Raw genomic sequence first — 19,767 nt, 5'->3', positions numbered from 1 at the left:
AGGGGTACAAAAAGCAACCTAGGGCCACATCCTATCTGTCCACCCAGGCCTGTTGGTTTAAGGGTCTTAGAATGCATCCTCTATGGTATGGAGGAACTAGTGTAAGAGCTATGCAAGGTTTCTCCAGCTCAGTGCTGCTGACATTGTGAGCTGAGTGATTCTGTATTGTGGAGGGCTGTCCTGTGCACTGGAGGGTGTTCAGCAGCCTCGATGCCTAGTAGCATTCTCCCAGTTTTGCATCAAGCACTGCATCCCAGGCCCAGAGGCCTGTCATTTAAGAGGACTCAGTGTTGTCCAGCTGGTGTGGCTCAGTGGTCAAGTGTTGACCTATGAATCAAAAGGTCACGGTTTGATTCCCAATCAGGGCACACGGCCGGGTTGCTGGCTCAATCCCTGGTAGGGGTGTGCAGGAGGCAGCCGATCAATAGTTCTCTCTTATCATTGATGTTTCTATCTCTCTCTCCCTCTCCCTTTCTCTCTGAAATCAATAAAATTAATTAATTAAAAGAGGCCTCATTATCTGGAAGAACTGAATTGGTTTCTGATCTTCTTTTTAAAAAATCTCCCTGTTTCTTTCCTTACTCTTCCACCTTTCTTCCTCCTCCCCTCTTTCTCTTCCCTTCTCCATCCCCTCTTTTTCTTTTCCCTCCATCTTTCCTTCTCCCTCTCTCCCTGACATCTCTCACCCACCTCAGTGGAGTACATCACATACCTTTTAAACATCCATTAGAATTAATGTCTCAAAGGGACTGTCTTGTTCACAGTATTGCCATAGCATCTAGATCACTAACTGGTACATAATGAATGCCCACTATTTGCTGAATGAATGAGTGAATGAATGAATGAATGAATGATGGGTGGCCTCTCCCTTCATTCCTGCCTCCCCCAAACCTGAAACAAGCCTGGGAAATGGTCACCTGACTAGTGAGGGAGGGACAGGAGCGGAACCTGGTTCTCCATAGCAAGCCTAGGTAGGCTGTTTTACAAGATGCCCGTGCAGCTGTCTTCAAAGAATGAAGCCCCATTGGGCATCCATTTCCTGATTCTTTTTCCTTTATGTGAGAGATAAAGGGTACCTCATTAGGTGTTTACTAATCACCTTAACAGCCATTGGTACCAGATTTCTCCTGCTCAGCCTGCAGTTTGTTCCTTTTAGGGTGACTTCGTGGAGCTAATTGCTTTTTATGGGAGCAATACAAGAGACATGTATAGGGAGGAAAGAAAGGGCTCTGTTTGAATTTTGTATTTTTATTTTGCTTCTAAGTCTGAAGGAGAGGGAGCAGGCAAGCAAGCCCGCACTCAGCTGGCTCTGGAAGAGGCACCTCATAGGGATGATGGAGTGGCCTGTGACCTCCGAAGAGGTGAACAGTGTTCCTGAGAATGCTGATTTACAGACGTCATCCAGATGTCAGCAGAACAGGGATTTGTGGACAGCAGGCAAGGGCTGGAGGAGCGATATAAACAGGATAACACCTGACCCCATGCAGGGTACAAATTGTATTTCTTTGTTAGAGCTGGTGTTATCTACAGCTCTGCCATTGATTCTAAATTTGGCAAAGTCACAGAGAGCAGACTTCCCACCTCCCCTTTCCTCAACACATTAAAACAAACATGAAATACAGCCTTCCCTTTCTTTCCACAATTATACCCCTGTCATGTTCTACGAAGACATTTTATTAAAAGTTATTTATAGATATTTCAAAAATAATGAAAGGTATTTTATGTAGGGGGAAAAAAGGTAAAAGACAATGTAGCTTTTAGGCTACCACTTGAAAATCAAATCTTTAGCAAAGTTAGAGAAGCAAAAATGCTCATAGAACCCTGTGATTAGTCATTATATTTGTCTCTGAGCTTCCTGGCAGCCTTGGCAAAAAGGTAAATATGATGGGTTATGAGTCTGAGTTTAGGTAAGTAAAGTTTTTTATATGCTTTTTGAGTTAAGGTCTGAGAAGTATTTATCACATATTATGTATAATATGTAATAGGCAATATCTTATACAATAGTTTTCTAACAAATATAGAAGTACTCTTGAGGTTTTTTTGCTTTGGCAGTTTACAAAGGTTGAAGGAAAAAAATGAAAATCTTATTAGGCAAAGGTGTTTTGAAAAGACTGAGCCAGTGTTATCCAGGGTATTATAGGCCTTTAAAAAATTTTTATGCCAGTTGTTTGGTTAGAGCTAAGGGAAATCTCTCTTCTAATCAGCAGCCCCTGTTTGGGATGTAGCTCTCTGAGAACAGGATTTTTCTCCAGCTGATGCACCAGAAACTTTTATTCTAGTTCACTCCCCTTGACAGAGCTCAGAGCTACAAAGGGGCAAGCAGCTCCTGTGAGAAACAAAGCCTTTTCATCTCTTGCTGCCACCTTCTTAGCTGGCTCTTCTGTGTCTGGATTCATTTCCTGTGCCTCAGGAGTTCACAATTTCATTTTAACCCCGGCCTCACACCAGAACAATAGATGCTGTTTTGATAGCCTTTATATCTAACAAACCACCCCAGAAGTTAATGGCTTAAAACAGCAACCATTCATTAGCTCATAATTCTGCAATAAGGGCTGGAGCCCTTATTCTGCGATAAAGGCAGTTTCTTTCTGCTCTATGAGATGTCAGCCGGGTTTCCTATGTGCACAGTCAGCCCGTGGCCGAAAGATCCGAGGTGGCTCACTCACATGTCTGGGACCTCCGTGGGGTACTGAATGGCTGGGGCCTCTCTGGGCCTCTCATCCACAAGGAGCCTGGCTCCGGCTTCCTCACTTAGGGCAGCCAGAGAAGGAAAGCAGAAGCCACAGGCCTCCCAAGGCCTGGGACTGGCAGGAGGTCCCTCCTGCTGAACCCTGTGACACGGTCAGCCCAGAGTCAGTGTGCGAGGCAGCTACGCACAGCTCTGAATTCAGAGAGGTGGGGGTCTTGGGGGTCATTTGGGGGCAGTCATCCGGAGCCCTGTCCCATCAACACCATAGAAGTGGTCCCCACAGGCAGCGACTCTCACCTGTGGAGTGAGTTACCACCCAGTTCTCACTCCAAATACTCTACAAATATCAGGCTTTGTGAGCTGTTAAATATCAGGCTTTATGAGCTCTCTATTTAACATTCTCAAGAAGAATATATGAGGGGTGGACTTTGAAGTGATGACATAGCGTTTTAAGAGGCCTCCTGTCAACCATACATGAAGACCTGGACGCACGGGGCACACTGAGTTATGCTGCTCTGAGGCCAACTTCCTGACATTTGTGAGGCAGTGGCATCCCCGGGCCTCCCTGTCAGCTGTTCAATCTGAGATCACGGGGTCATTTTTTAAATCAGCTAAAGTGAGCTGTACAGTGTGTTGGTGGCAGCACAAAAGTCAACTGGATTTTCTCTGGGCTGGAATGAGAATGCCTGACAGCCCCCACTGGCCCTAGATCTGGACCATTTAAAAGAATGACTTGAATGAGAATTAAGTGCATAGGCTCATCACTTTTAGAAGCTGGAAAAATAGAAGGGCTAGACAGCAGATATTGGATAACAGAATCAGGCAGGGAAACATTTTGACTTTGGATAAACAATATCCATCTTTTTGAAAGTGAATTAAATAGAAGTAAACATACAACTCTATGTTTTGGTTCAGCATATGCATGTGCACACACAAACACAAGCCTGAATACATGCTCCCATCCACACATGAAGAGATGGGATGAGGATGCTTCACTTAGCAGCACCATGTGGAGAGAACCTGTAGGTGTTTATTTCCAGTAAACTCACTTTCAGTCTGAAGTAAGCAAAGGTAAGGTGACCTTAAACTACAAGAATAGGGGCATAGAGTCTGGGATATAAGAGGTGATTGGTTCCCTCTATTCTGTATAGCCCAATTTACTCCAGAAGTATTAGGCCAATTTCTAGGTGCATAGATTAAAGATGTTAGAGAAAAACTAACATATTTAGAGGGACGTTCAAGATGATATAAGGCCATGAACTCATGATATATGAGGAAATATGAGGAGGAACAAAAGATGTTTGACCTAGAGAAATCCTCAGCAAGACCTGAAGGGTGGTCTTCAACTCGAAATGCTTGTCTTATGGAAGAGGGACGTGGTCTGCCCTCTGTGGCCACAAAATAAGGCTTGGGCCAATGAGTGGAAGGTTAAGAGACCCTGGCACTTGAGGGCAAAAGAAAAAAGAATATTTCATAGTTGGAGTAGCCCCATGAGGAATGACCCTGCCACTGGATGGGCTGGAGGATCGCTCATCAGGATAGACAGAGGGGTTCACACCTTTGATGGGTAGTTGGTTCAAAACGAATTTTTATATCCTGTCCAACCATCTCTGAGGTTTTGGGATTTGTAGAGACTTGCTTAAGGTCACAGAGCAGGTTAGTAGCTGTCCAGAAGCAGAGTCTCCTGCCTCCCTCTCAACATTTCTGCCTTGGATGCCCAGTTTCCTCACCTCTGCGCTGATAACTCAAGCAAGGGTACTATCCATCCAGGTCTTTGGTTTGGACAGTTTCATGTGCAAAGGGATTTGAAGTCCGTGTCTACAGGAGGGCTTACCATTCTGGCAGTGCCTATTATGCCTCATTGTCCTCCTGGCATGAGGCCCTTGCACACGTTCATATCTTCTGCTTGGCCACCATGGCCTTGTTGCTTGCAGACGTCTCACCTGGGGTCAGGGCAGAGGAGGAAGAGATGGTTCTGGGTGAGGGATTATGAAGAAGGCCTTGTCAACCAGAGATGGATCTCCATCCCTTACAACTCCCAGTGATGGAAACTGTGAGGACGGAAGGAGGGAGCTAACTTTTTCTTTTTTTAGCATTTACTATGTGTTATGCATTTTTCATACATCAATTCCACTTAATCCTCATAACAACCTAATTTTCTAGGACTACAAAGTACAGAGCACCACAAACAGGGTGGCTGTGAACACGGAAATCTATTGTCTCTCAGTCCTGAGTGCACACTAGAGAAGTAGGCAGGGCCATGCTCCCACTGAAGGTGGTAGGGAAGGGTCTGTTCCAGGCTTCTCTCCTAGTGCCTTGTGACCTCAGGTTTTCCTTGGCTGGCAAATGGCATCTTCTCTGTGTCTGCTTCACCTGTCTTCCTTCTGTGCATGCCTAACTCCGTACCCGTCTGTCATATTGAATTAGGACCTAATGCCTTTATCTTAACTTAGCTAAATCTGCAAAGACTCTAATTCCAAATGAGGTCATATTCTGAGGTATGGGGAGTTAGACTTCAGCATTTTTTTGGGGGGGGGGGCAGAATTCAACCCATAACAGTTCTCCCTATAGTCACTCCAAGTTCCTGTCCTTCCCATATGCAAAATAAACCCACTCCACCCAAACTTCCTCAAGGACATCCAGAGTTGGCTTAGTAAAGCAGACGTACAATGCTGTGTTGTTGACTCTAACCACTGTCCTACTAAAAAAATTTGTTTGACAAATTTTTGTGACTATTTTCACTCTGCTACTGCCATGGGACACACCTATCATGCATCTGCCAGCTGCTTTGTGCCCTTTTCTCAAGCCTAGCGGGCTGCTTACATGTGGGGCCCAGACTGGGCACCAAGGGACACGGAGCTCCTACCATTTATTCTCTGATAAGGAGGCTCAGCCCAGGTGGGTCTGTCCAGGGCCTGGCTGAGAAGATGGGAGGAAGGGTGGTTGAGAGGCAGGTGCTGAGAACACAGGAAAAGAATGAGCCTCAAGTTCTGGGGAGGAGCTGTGGTCACAGGTGGGAGAATGTGGCCCATTCAGGTCATCATTTGGGGGAACAGGTCCTCATAAGCTGTTGCCTGCGCTGCTGTGGAGCACACAATGGACGTGGATGCTGTGCTCTCCCCAGTGGAGAGGCGAGGGGCCCTGCTCGGTTGCTGAGGCCCCATTTACAGTTATGAAGAAGCAGGGGACTTGATGTGTAGCCAGGCCCAGCAACAGCGGGCAGCAAACCAATGCAGCTGCTCACAGGGCACAGCTCCTGGTCATGCACGTCCCGGAGAGATGGAGACCCAGCAGGAGTGGGTCTTGGGCAGCCATCTCTGAAGATGCAGCTTTCCCTAGGGATTGGGGGAGGACTGTGGAGGTCCCTGGGGGAAGGAGCTGGTGGGAAGAATGTATTTTTTGCCACCATTAGAGCCTGCTTAAAAGCACACGCTGCCTCTCGTTGACATTGGAGAAGTTCGTAAACCCTTTTGAGCCTTATTTTCCCATGGGCTCCTTGTAAAGATTAAATCGTCAATGTGTGTAGGCATGCGATTCTATGCAAGTTGCTGGGCTCCATAAATGCTATTTTCACCTCTATTTTACCCTTCAGATCTGAGCTGCACTGGAACACCAAGGAAGACCCGGAGAGGAATGGACCCTCTCTCTGGGGGTCATTTCTCCACAACAGGGGGAATGTCTTGATCATTCCTGTTATGCTAACAATACATTTTCTCCCCCACAGAGGAGCTGAAGGAGAAGCTGACAGAGTACGTGGACAAGGTGAATGGCCAGAAGCCAGGCTTCATCAAAGTCGTGCGCCACAGCAAGCAGGAGGGCCTCATCCGCTCCCGGGTCAGCGGCTGGAGGGCGGCCACTGCCCCTGTGGTGGCACTCTTCGATGCCCATGTGGAGTTCAATGTGGGCTGGTAAGTGCCCATCAGGAGAGGAGGGTGGTCCAGGAGCTTTGACTCAGAGGGGTGCAAAGCATGCTGGGATCTCAATCGTGTGGGGGTAAGCAGAGAATTCTGGGAACAGTTGAGATGTGGGTGTGTGAGTGACTAGGCGGCTTGCCCTTCAGAGTGGGGGAGGGCCAGGGGTCAATAGGGTCAACACACAGTGTCTAAAGGATATGGTGACATGAGGCTTGACTCTGGATGGCAGGGACATGACCTGGCAGAAGGGTAAATGCTATGGGCAAAGGGCTAGGGACAGGGCTGCAACTCCCAGGAAAGTGAGAGCTGGACCAGACATGAGACAGAAGCCCAACCACACCGACAAGCCAAGGCCTAGTGGGCAGAGGGGGCTAAGGTGGTTTGATGTTGCCAGTGCGCTCAGCTCCCCAAAAGCTAGGTCAGTGGTAGCTCAATATGGCAGATTTTCTCTCCTGGTGATGCTAGGTCTCAGGAAACCTTTATTGCTCTGGTCAGGGCTGCTGTGAGGGGGAAGAGAACACACACAAGCCTTCAATAGAGTCATCCGAGCAGGGTGGAGCACTTGCTACTGACATCCCTCCAGGCCAGAGGGTGTCTGTGGCCCACTGTGTGTGACTGTGCAGAGAGCCTGGGCATGGGAGGACCAGGCACTGGGCGTGGCTGAGGGTACCCCCCTCCTGACCACTATGCCTAATGGCGCTGGGTCTGCTCTCCTCCCAGACTCCAAGTGCCACCCTGCCGCTCTGGAGTGGGGTGAAGAGTGCCATTTAGCAGAAAGGAGCAGCCGGGCATGCACGCAGCATGCCTGGATTTGGGCAGACTTTTACATAACAGGCCAAATTAAGATTGCAATGCGGCCGTTTTTCACAGCTGAAGTCCCTGCTTGCCATTTGTGACTATTTATAAGGCATTTTTGTTGGATTTATAGCCAGGAGAGGAGTGGGACTCTTACTATTTCAAGCTGATTTAAATAAACAATTATGCAACAATTCATTATTAATGAGAAGCTTATCATTACTCTCTGCAAACACTTTACTTGTCTGCTGCCCATAAGGGGGCCTCTGGCTCCCTGGAAGCCAGACCTGCCACCTCTCCTTGGGCAGAGGCAAACATGTGGGGTGGGTGGGGTTTGTGGGGACACAAATGGAAGGATCCAGGCAGCATGAAGAATGTTTGTTCTTATTCCTGTCTCTACCATCTTCATCTGCCTCGGTTTCCTAGTTAATGCGCTGAATTTGAGCAAAATCAAAGCCCATGTTGAAAGCTTCCCAGGGGACCTCAGATCTGTTTCTTTCTTCTTTCTTTAGGTCTTGATTTTTTTTTCTAGTGGAAAAAAAAAATGAAAGCAAGCAGACCCAAGGATGTAAGGCACTAAGAATCTCTCAGCTCAGCCCAGAAGGTGCTAGAGAAGTGGTTGGGCCTCTTGCCAGCCCAGAAGCATGGGGTGGGAGGCTGTTAGGGCCCCTTCCCAGGAGGAGAGCAGTGCTCTTTCCACAGGGGAGGGAGCTTTAGGAGCTGTCAATTTGGTGTTTCTTCACCTTGGAGGCAGTAACCCCTCCCTCCCATCCTCCTGCTCAGGGCCGAACCTGTCCTTACCCGCATAAAGGAGAACCGGAAGCGGATCATCTCACCATCATTTGACAACATCAAGTATGACAACTTTGAGATAGAAGAGTACCCGCTGGCAGCCCAGGGCTTTGACTGGGAGCTGTGGTGCCGCTATCTAAACCCCCCCAAGGCATGGTGGAAGCTGGAGAACTCCACGGCCCCGATCAGGTATGGCATCCTTACCTGTGATCTCTCTGCCTCGTCCTCCAGGGCAAGAGCTCCCCTCCCAGCACAACCCTTATTCCCCAAACTCCGGTCCCGTTATGGGTTTGTGGGGGGTGGGGGGTAGGGTGAGATGAGCGGTGGTGGAAAGGAATTACAAGTGACCTCCAGTCACTGCTCACCGGCTCTGTGGTCTCTTTTCAAAGAGCCATGGCTCCCAGATTCATTCAGAGGCTCACAGTGACTCATTCCAACACATCGCTGTGGGGCACCTGCTGGGAGCCAACGACTATCTACTCTGGGTGCTTGGGATCCAGAATGATTAAGATTCAATTCCTGCCAGCAAAATCCTGAAGTCGAGTAAAGACAGACACAGTAATTGGAATAACAAATTATTCCACCACGCTGGTGGAAACCGCAAGGAAAGTAGGGAGAATCCTTTGCTGAGAGTGTAGCATCTGCCCTTGTTTCTAAGGGCAAGTAGGAGACCGCAGGCTCAGGCCGGAGGCATCCATATGTGAGGGAGCAGAGTGAGTTCCTGAGCACAGAGCAGGTTCAAAGGGAGCAGCCTGAGGCCGCGAGGCTGGAGGGAAGGAGGGGCAGGAGCAGACCTCACTGCACCTGTGCGCCTTGCTGATGTTTGAGCTTATCCTTCAGGACTCAGAGGAAAGGAGCTTCAAACTGCATTTCAAAAGTCCCAAACCCTTTCAGCCTTTGCTGCTACCTTCACAGACCCCCGAATGACTCCCCTGTGCAGCCTGTTTTATGAATCAGGACTCCTTGTTTCCGCCTGCTTAATCACAGATCAGGCGCCTTTGTGCTCCCTGCAAAGGGGCTGCCTGTTAAATGCACAGACACACCAGAAGGTGGCCTAGGGGACAGTAACTGGAATGAGAGAGATTAGACACTTGATGTCACTTTGTATTACATGAGGAAGGAAGATTATGAAAATGTAATTGAGAGTGCGTGATTGCCAGAAGAAAAAAACACACATTATATTAATATTTATAATTAAAACAGGATGGAAGAGAATTCCACCTGGCTCTCCTGTGCTCATCTCTACTACCTATCTGTTAGGCCCCTGCCACGATTTTGTGTTATTTGGAGGCCCCTGTGTGCAAGGACCTTTTACCCACATGGTCTTATTTGCTCCTCACCGTAACCTGGTGACACCCCTGGTTCATTGTGTCATCCCTGGTTCACAAAAGGAGAGTAAGGCTGACCAAGGAGAATGGCCCTGCCAGAGGCCCTGGCCAGTGGAGCCAGGACCCAAACCCAGGTCAGTTCAATCCCATGCCTAGTTGTCATCCCCCTAGTTTCCCACCCTTGAGCTCCAGCCTGTGATGGCTGAATTCTGCCCCAGGTCTGTTGACTGTTGGAGGGAAATACGCCACCATGTAACAAGCATTCTTACAGAAGCCAGCACCGGTGTTAGCCGCTTCAGCCTGGTCTCTGGAAACGCACATTGTCCTTAGCGTCTCACTCTCCAATTTTCCTTTGCCTGCTTCTTAGCAAGACCTTGGCTGGGAGAAAGTATATTAGTGGAGAAAACATTCCTGGTTTTATCCCTAGATAAAGACAGCCCCGCAGAGAGCTGTGGGTTATATAAATGTATCATGCCCACCTGGGCCCCTGTGTCCTTGGGCTACACTTCGGTGCTTTGTCCACACACGGCATAAGCTGCAGGAAGGGCCCAGAGGTACCTTCTGCTGCGTTCTGCAGGTGTGTCTTTGAGATGGCTTTTCACTGTGTCCTGAAGTGACTGACCTCTTAAAGAAGACTGACAGAAGAGATTTCTTTCAAATTCACTGCCAGTCAAAGAAAGCCTTGCTATCCCTGAGGAATTAGTATGATATTTCCACATGGGGCCTGAAAATATTATTTCTAAGACCAGGTATGTTCACGTTCAGCTCAGCCCCCCGGAAGCTCAGAGTCTACTTTGTGGATCCACTTTACGAACTGTGAAGAAGGACCTAATGCCGCACATGCATTCTAACTAGCCCCCAACTTCATGGTGAATTTTTTATCTTTTCAGACACTTATCTATTTTCTTTTCCATTGTGTTTTACATTTTTATTGTAAGCTATTTCTAATTTGGGGGGGAATGAGACAAGGTATAAATCAATACAAGTTTCAGACTGATTGAGCCCACTTAATACCCCCGCTGGTTAATAGGTAACGGACTGCCTGAGCTGGCTGTGCTCTTTCCCTCACTGGGTCTGGCCAGATGGGGAAGGCTCCGTCCTGAATGTCCAGCAGTGCCAGCTCAGTTCAGCACTGAAGGAATGCTCAGGGAAAGGCTGAGTACCCACTCTGCCCACCTGCTGGGCTGATGTCTTATGTCACCATGATTTAGAGGGGATTCTCTGGGATTTTGTAACGGGCAAGTGCATCTTTTAAAAAGATCTTTTGAGTACCAATTATGTTCCAGAGGATTTCAATACTTAATTTCATCCTGTGAGGTTATAGAGTTGATTCTATTTCATTGATATGGAATCAGAGGCTGAAAGAGGCTAGGGATCATCTCTCAAAGAAAGAGCCATAACGGGGATTTTTTCCGAGGCACTCACTTCCAAGGCCAGGGCCAAGCCTCTCCCACCGGAGCAGGAACTCACTCTGCTTTAGGAGAAGTGGTTGAGGTGGACTGACCACCCTAAGTACCTGTGATCTAGGGACAGTGAAGCCAGTCAGAATAAAATGCTGTGATTGAAAGGAGGAGGGGCAGCGACCCCCAAGCACCCGTCTCCACCTGAGCAGCTTCTGGCATCAGTCTTCTCCAAAGACTTAGCCCTCTGAATAGCTGTGTCCCCACATGGATGAGTTTCCAGTTTCAAAGATGGGTCTATTTGCATGTGACTACCAGTTTTCTCATTGCTGAAGAGTCTTCATTTCTCCTTTTTTTTCTCTTTCCCTCCCCATCCTTCAGCCACCAGCTGATAGGTTGCCACCCAAGGACTAGAAATGATAGCTGTGTGCAGTGGAACAATGCAGAGTCATTGCTCCCAGCAGAGAAGCAGCCCACACACCCTCATGCTGATTGACCTAACGAGGGTCACTCCTGGTAAAGTTCCGTGCTGGGTATCCACGCACAGCTGGTGAGCCCACGCTCATGCTCACCAAGGAAAGGCCTTCCAGCTGCTGGACCTACTAACTGTGGGTGTGTAGCTCCAGCCTAAGACCCATGCTGAATTCTGATAGACCAGGTGTTCTGTCTGTTGGATGTCTCTGCAGAGTCCCACGGGCACATTAGATCAGTGTTCCCAGAAAGGAATACTTGCTTCTGAAGCCAGCTTCTTTTCTGTACCCAATTTTGATGTGTGGCCCCACCCCACCATCACCCAAGCCAGAAAGCCAGCTGCCATTCAGATTTCTCCCTTGCTTTTACCTTCATAGTTTATCTATTTCAAATTTCTGCTGATTTTATAGTAAAATATGTCTTTAGATAATCCCTATCTCCACTCTTGGCCCAGGTCCTCATCATTTCCAGGGCTACCTGGATATAGCAACAAGCATCCTAACTGGATTCCTAATTTTCATCCAGTCTCCTACAACCTGACTTCCCTCAGTTGCCTGAGGATTAAAACACAGATCTTTAAAAACTCATATCTGCTCCTATCACTGTCTACTTAAAATTTCTCATGGACCCTCCTTTATCTATAGATAAAATCCAAATTATTTACCATGCTAGCCAAAGCCCCAGCTAACTTTTCTAGGTGGACCAAGGTTGGCATGCAGAACCCAAGTTGGGGAAGGGTGGGAAAGTTGGCAGAGTACCCGGGTAGAAACAGAGACTGGCTGTGCAGTTCAAAGTTCAAAGACCAGGGCAACTATAGATACAGACGTTCAACTCAGACTGGCAGGCTGAGCACCACTTCTGTGGGCTAACACAAACACAAGCACCAGGGGGACTGATGGCTGGTCCCGGGACAGGAGCTGGCTGCTGCAACCCTGCTGAAATAGCCTCCTTGAGGTAGCTGGTGAGGGTAGACCTGGGAGGGCTACTCAGAGAATGATCTCTGCACCAGCTTTGGCAGCAAAGGAAGGAAAAGGACCAGCTCCTCCTGGTGGGAAGGTACCACTGCTCTCACTCCCTTGGCAGAACCATGAGACAGCCCCTCTACTAACCTGGCCCATCTCTCCTCACCCCTGCAGGAGCCCTGCCCTCATTGGCTGCTTCATTGTGGACCGCCAGTACTTCCAGGAGATTGGCTTACTGGACGAAGGCATGGAGGTCTATGGAGGCGAGAACGTCGAGCTCGGGATCAGGGTGAGCAGGGATTCTCACCCATAGGGCTTGGCTCAGCCCCCCAAAGGGTGGATGAATCTAGGGGGTGGAAAAATGGGGCTCAAGGTTGAGGGTCATGTACTGATTCCGAATGTCCATTCACTACGCTTGGTCTATCTGTATGCAATCAACGCTGATTGGAATGAGATAGAGACACAGGATGGGATCTACAGAATTTTTAGGAAGAAAATGACATCAGAAACTTCATGGTTAGGGGTGTGGACATGGAAGAGTTGAGCTCCCAACTGATCTTTGTTAAAATCAAACATATGCTCCTCCGAGGTGAGCAAAGTTGTGCTCAGGTGCAGGCATCAAAGGCTGGATGAACAAGACTGACCCTCAGAGTTACCTCCCCTTGGGATCTCTCACTCTGATATTCTCTGTTTCCTTCATAGTGGCCCACAGACCTTTCCTAAAGACTTTGTCAAGAGAGAGCTATAGGGAAATAAACTCATGGAGTATAAACAGCAAAACATTCCATGCTGGTCGACCCTCAAGCCAGTTCATGCCTCAAACTATTTTCTGAAGGTGGCCCCAATCCCACCTCAAAGCATAGGGCCCTTCTTCATAGCTATCACTGCAAGGTGTGAACCCTCAATACACACCATTTAATTTCTCATCCTAGAGAAACATTTCCTGGGCTCTGCCCCTTTCCTTGGCCCATGAAAAGATAATTCCAAAACGAACCCCTCCCCATGTCTGATGGGATGCACAGGTCCCCTGATTGTTGGCAAGAATGGGATGATGGATACAACACAGGACCTGGTCCTAGGGGAAGGCCCATGCCTCTAAGTTGTGGTCCTATGAAAAACCAACTTTCAAGCTGTGGTTGGTCCCTTCACTGGTCCCCACTGTCCTCTCCATGGAGATCTTTAAGCAGCCTGACACATCCATGCACTGCAAGCTTGCCAGTCTTTGGAGAAGACCTACTAGTGTTCATGGCAATCAAAATGTACCTCCTCACTGTCAGCCCCCCATGCACACTGCACCGATACCTGGCTGGCTCCTACTGGTGATCCACTCTGACACCTTTGGCCTTAGTGTCTGTCTGTACCTGGTATCTCCAGTTTCTAATACTCAGTTCCCACTCAAGGACTCCAGCTTTGACATACCTTCCTGTCAACTCTGACCCCCTTAGCCCTCCCACCCATTGGACAGTCTCCTGGTCCTGCACATTCTCCAACGTGCCCTGAGGGGAGACTGGGCATCTCACATCACCTGCAGTGGCCTGACAGGCACTGTGTGAGCTGAACTTGTTGCCCAGACTGAACACTAGGACTTTGAGGCCTGGCAGTAGGAGCAGCTTCTCTGAAGAAGAGCTTAGAAAACACTTCCTGACAACTGTATTCTCTGAGCCTGAGACAGTGCTTTGGAGGCAGTCAAATGCACGGGCTTATTGGGGAGCTAATATATTCATAGAGGGGACAGTGCATAATCACCTCATTTTTAAAGCTCTCCCTACACTGGTCATTTATCCGCCACTTGCATCCTCACCATCTCATTTCAGTACCACTTCTGGATAAGTGCTTGCCCCCAAACATTATATTTTTCACTAGGAGTTGCTGCCAGGAATTGGCTGAGCGAGCAGGTTAGCCTCTAGTCACATATGCTCTCTGGGTAAAAATATCTGGAACGGAGGAAGGAATTAGATTTGTGAACTCTGCTTCCAACACGTCTGTGAGTCAATGGGAGTGATGGGAGATTTCTGGCTTCCCCTTGCCTAGATTATAAAGCTGTTCTGAGCATGGGCCTAGGTAAGCCTTTCAAATACTTGTTAAAAATCTTTGAGTGCTTCCATGTTCAGGGTGTAAAATATAGTGCAAAATGTTGCCTGGCTGGTTTTTCCTTCATCTCTTCCCTCCTACTTTATGGAGATGAAGTATCATCGGGAGTTGAAGGAAAGGTGGCTTTTAAAGCAGGGACCCAGCAACTTGTTAGCTGTCAGAGCTGAGAACAGAGGTGGGGCTAGTTCATTTGCATTCTAGTTCCCTTTGTAAAGAATACAAAACTGCCAAAACCGGTTTAGCTCAGTGGATAGAGCTTCGGTCTGTGGACTGAAAGGTCCCAGGTTCGATTCTGGTCAAGGGCATGTACCTTGGTTGCATGTACCCAGTAGGTGTGCAGGAGGCAGCTGATTGATGTTTCTCTCTCATTGATGTTTCTAACTCTCTATCCCTCTCCCTTCCTCTCTGTGAAAAGTCAATAAAATATATATATTTTTAAAAAGAAGAATACAGAACTGCTGAGAATCTCTAAAATAGACTTCCACATTTTGTGTGGTCGTTAGTGTTTTTCTTTCATGTTTTATGAGTTAACATGTCTGAACCTCACTTTCCTCTTCTAGGATATCCCGTCAATTACCCCATAGGATTGTGTATGAAAATGACAGACATTGCTTTTCTCACCTCATTTAGTCAGAGTTCATTATTCAAGGTCTTTACCCATCTGCAACACAGAAGTAGTGTCATTTGCACAGTTATTCAGTACCTGCTTTGTGCCAGCGATTGTGCTAGGCACTTTACGTATGCCATCCATCTATAAAACACTCTCAGAAGTAGCTGCTATTACAATATTCCTTTTTTCAGATGATGAAATTGTGAAATTAAGAGCTTACATATCATCTCAAGGTCATACAATTTCTAAGATGTAGAGAAAAGGTTCAACCCCAGGTTTTTATGATTTGAAAAGCTAGATAGATATACCACAGAGATCTAGAGATAAAAGCCCTTATAACATAAAAAAAGGTATTGCAATGTCCTTGCAGCAATTACCTTCTACTTTATTCATTATCCTGTCTGCTGAGTTCCCATTTAAAGCCTTATTCTTACCTTGCAATCATTTCTGATATTTTTTTTTAAACTTATGATTTTTAAGTCCACAACTTAGTGGGAGAAGGCAAAGAGCTGCTATGACCAAGCAGAATGAAAAGAGTGGGAAATAAGAGCTGATGTTGTGTAGAATTCATAACGATTATATAATTGACGGCTATGAAAATGCTAGGATATATAAGAAAGCATTTGAGGAATGGCAAGGAATTAAGAAATTGTTAGACAAATGTTATGAGTGGAATTGCACCCCCTCAAAAATATGCCAAAGTTCTAACCCCTTGTACCTGTGAATATGATCTTATTTGGAAACAGAGACTTTGCAGATGTAATTAGCTTAAGGTGAAGTGATTTAGGATGGACCCTAATCCAACATTACAGGGTCTGTATGAGAGACACACAGGGAAGGTGGCCACGAGAAGATGGAGGCACAAGCCAAGGAATGCCTAAGGCCACCAGAAGCTAAAAGAAGGATCCTTCTTTCAAGGACGGTTTCTTCTCTCGAAGTTTTGGAGGGAGCATGGCCAATACCTGATTTTAGACTTCTAGCCTCTGGAACTGTGAGAGAATACATTTCTGGGTTTTCAGGTGACCCAGCTTATGGTACTTTGTTATCAAAGCCCAAGGAAACTAATACAGAGACCAGTACTTAAGGGAAAGTAGGAACCGAGAGAAAGCCTGAGTCTGTTTTATTTGAAGAATCTGGTGACTTTGGGATTTTTTTTCTCATTTTCATATAGTACAGGAACAGAATACAAAGCCTAAGGTTCTCCCAAGCTAAAGAATGTAACAACATATCCTTCCTCTCTCTCTCTCTCTACACACACACACACACACACACACACACACACACACACACACAAAACTCCCATGAAGCTGGGATTCCATAGGCCAATGATCTCAGTATAAAGATGAATTAGAGATACTCCCATCCTCACCCTCTCAATCTTCTGCTGGGAAGATAGGAAAAAATTGTCCTCTATGAATCTTTCCCTGGGATTTATAACTTAAAATCAAAATACTTCCTAGTCCAGAAAATCTCAAGAATAGTATTTAGCTTAATGTTGTTGGAAATTCTTAGGCATCTGCAAAATGTATATAAGTCCTCTCTGGGGAAAGACCCCTTTAACTCAGGCCACAGACTTCCCACAGCTAGAGTTCCAAGGGATATGCAGTCACTTAAAACCACACACACACACACACACACACACACACACACACACAGAGATAGGGATAAAAGAAAGCACCCAGAGCAAATACCAACAAAAGCATTGGACAACCAAATTTGATCCACAAAGTCTTCAGATATTGAATCTATCAGGCACATGATATAAAATAAGTTGTTTAATATATTTAAATAAAAATTTTAACACCTTTAAAATATGAATAAGAAGCAAGAGACTATAAAAAGATGAGTCATATTAGGTAAAATAGAATTTCAAGCATGAAAAATATTAAACGTAAAATTAAAAGCTTAATGGATGTATTAAAAAGTTAGACATGATAAAGGAAAGAAATTATTAATCTGGAAAATAGACCTGAAGAATAGGCCTAGGACAGTGGCCAGCAAGCTCATTAGTGAACAGAGCCAATATCAACAGTACAACGATTGAAATTTCTTTTGAGAACCAAATGTTTTAAACTTAAACTTCTTCTAATGCCACTTCTTCAAAATAGACTCACCCAGGCCATGGTATTTTGTGGAAGAGCCACACTCAAAGGGCCAAAGAGCTGCATGTGGCTCGCGAGCCGCAGTTTGCCCACTACTGGCCTAGGATGATAAAGAAAAAGAAAGGTTGAGAAACATTTAAAATTGAGGTAGAGGGTCTAGTATTTTAGAATTCTAAATGGAGATGATAAAATGAGAGGATAAGAGGATGTTTGATCCCAGAAGAAAGAACACCTTTATTACATTCATCCCTCTCAATTTATTTGCAATTATTTTGCTTGCAGTTTTAAATTTTAATTCTTTTTCTTTTTTTTTTTTTAGTTTTACTCATTGTAGGCAGTATTATAGATGACTTCCCCCCACCCCCCTCATTCCTTTCCTTTCCTCCCTCTCCACTGAGCCATGGCTCTAACCCAGACCTTCTCCACGCTATTATTTGTGCCCATGGGTTATGCATATATGCATATATATCTTCCTTCCAGGACCAAACATCCAGGCAGACTCCCAGGTTTACAGTGTAGTAGTTGATCTTAATAACAGTCCCATGTCATAAAGAAAAGTCTAAATTTTATTCTGTGTAATCTGTTCAATAAGACAAAAAATCCACATACATATATAAAGATTTCTTTGGGAAATGTAAAACTTGTTAAACTTGAGATATTGAAAGAGACAACTCCTTAGTTATGTGGAATTGACAAAGGAAAACTGATCTGGCCTACCTTATTTATAATTCCTTGAAATTAAATTATTTCATATAAACAACAGCTGTTTGCCCTAACTAGTTTGGCTCAATGGATAGAGTGTTGGACTCAAGGGTCCCAGGTTCAGTTCTGGTCAAGGACATGTACCTTGGTTGCAGGCACATACCCAGTAAGAAGTGTGCAGGAGGCAGTTGATCGATTTTTCTCTCTCATCTATGTTTCTAACTCTCTTAGGCCTCTCCCTTTCTCTCTATAAAAAATCAATAAAAAATATTTTTTTAAAATAAATAACAGCTGTCTCCAGTTTTCTGAAATAGAAACCATAGAGATAGGAGGGGGGGGGGGAAAACCTAGCATCACAACTGGGCCAGTGGCCTACCCTGGTGTTCAGAGCAGGCCTTCAGACAAAAGAGACCCTCCTCCCCATCTTGCCCAAGATGTAGATGGATCTTGACTAGATTGGACTCTTTGGTCTGTACCACAGAGAAGAAGTGACCAGATGGGACTCTCTGTTGGACACCCACTGGGTTATATCTACAAGTCACTGACTCTTTGGATATCTATGCTTCACTTACCCACCCTTGTGGGTTCTTGGCATTTTAGACTCTCTGTCTTCAAACATTTATTATCATCTGTCTCTTTAGAATACGGTCTGTTATTATAATGCTTTTTAAATAGCTTTTCACCCTCCAAGCTGAATGACCTTTTACCATCTGCTGGATAATTCTCTTTATTTTGGCTCACCCATGTTACCCAAGTCCTGGTGCCAGCATTGCCACTCTTGCCTAGCCTCACCATAAGTCTGACTGGGTGGAGGACAGCTCCCTGTGAATGATTCTGCCTTGACACCCTATGAAGCTGAGCAATGTCCAGCACAAGGGAAAGTCCAGCCAACTTGCTCCACACTTGACCTTGTGGTCACAAAGGAATTGTTAAAGGTTCTCTTCATCTGGGTATCCCTATCTAATAGCTCAATGAAACAGAGATTGGCAGTTGAGATTTCTCAATACCTCAGAGAGTGACTTTATTTTAAATCGGTGACATCTTTCTATTGTCCTAGTCTGCCGGTTTTCATCCCCTGTCTAAAGTCTTCTTTCACAGCCATGGAGAATCTAGGATCTCTACATGGCATGACCTGGGAAAATGCCAGAGGCCATGGCACAGGGCCTGTGGGATGAAGGAAGCAAGAAGGTATGGACACAGTGGGAGGAGTAGAATTTACAAACTTCATAGTCACCGGGATCAGAGGTGTCTTAGTCCCTGGACTAGGTTCATCTGTGGCTCCTCTATCCACTAAGAAACAATGGCAATGCCTTTCATACATATTTTCAAAAATATTTCTCTACAGTTTCCCTGTTAAATGCACACAGCAATCAAGTGCTATAGGCAAGCCAGATATCATTACCCTATAATGTTTTAAGATTAAAAATGTTTATGTGAACTAAAAAAGTTAATTCATTCTCATACTTTATTATCACAATATTATAGTCATTATTTTAACAGTAAAGATAACAAGAAATCTATTTAAGTGCTTTGCACACTATGAAGTGTTCTATCTATACTATACAAAACATGATCATATCTATTATATGTGTAGATATATGTTGTATAAGTACACTATCATACAGTTTATATAGTGATTTATTTTTTAAAACATTCTTTAATTTATATTATTATGGTCCTACTGAACTTTTTATTCAGATAACACTCAGGAATCTATATTGTAAGCAAAGAAATCTGACTCAGGCTAACCGAAAGAGAAAAGGGATTTATCGCAGGCCCTTGGATATCTCAAATAATTAATGGGGAGTCTGGAGAAGCTGATGCTGAAATCAAGCCAAAATTGAGACTAGATAGCAGGAACCATAGCCAAAGCCAAGGGGTAACCATGGTCTATTTAGGACAAATAGACTA

The 19,767-nt window shown here is 45.6% G+C and overlaps 1 protein-coding gene across 2 annotated transcripts in view; it reads left to right on the top strand.

Annotated features, from left to right (window-relative positions):
* The window catches only part of GALNT18 (polypeptide N-acetylgalactosaminyltransferase 18), a 277,936-nt gene that overhangs the window by 191,376 nt on the left and 66,793 nt on the right, over positions 1 to 19,767 (top strand). For both annotated transcript variants that reach the window (XM_084893524.1, XM_084893525.1), the window contains exons 4-6: positions 6,414 to 6,597; positions 8,182 to 8,379; positions 12,526 to 12,640. In XM_084893524.1, the coding sequence (XP_084749650.1) occupies positions 6,414 to 6,597; positions 8,182 to 8,379; positions 12,526 to 12,640 (497 nt within the window). The remainder of the gene's footprint in view (positions 1 to 6,413; positions 6,598 to 8,181; positions 8,380 to 12,525; positions 12,641 to 19,767) is intronic.

The sequence above is a fragment of the Pipistrellus hanaki genome (genome assembly GCF_964339955.1).
Source record: "Pipistrellus hanaki genome assembly, chromosome: 9".
Lineage (NCBI taxonomy): Eukaryota > Metazoa > Chordata > Mammalia > Chiroptera > Vespertilionidae > Pipistrellus > Pipistrellus hanaki.
Note: the sequence above shows the minus strand (reverse complement) of the source record. Positions and strands in the feature narration are given on the sequence as shown.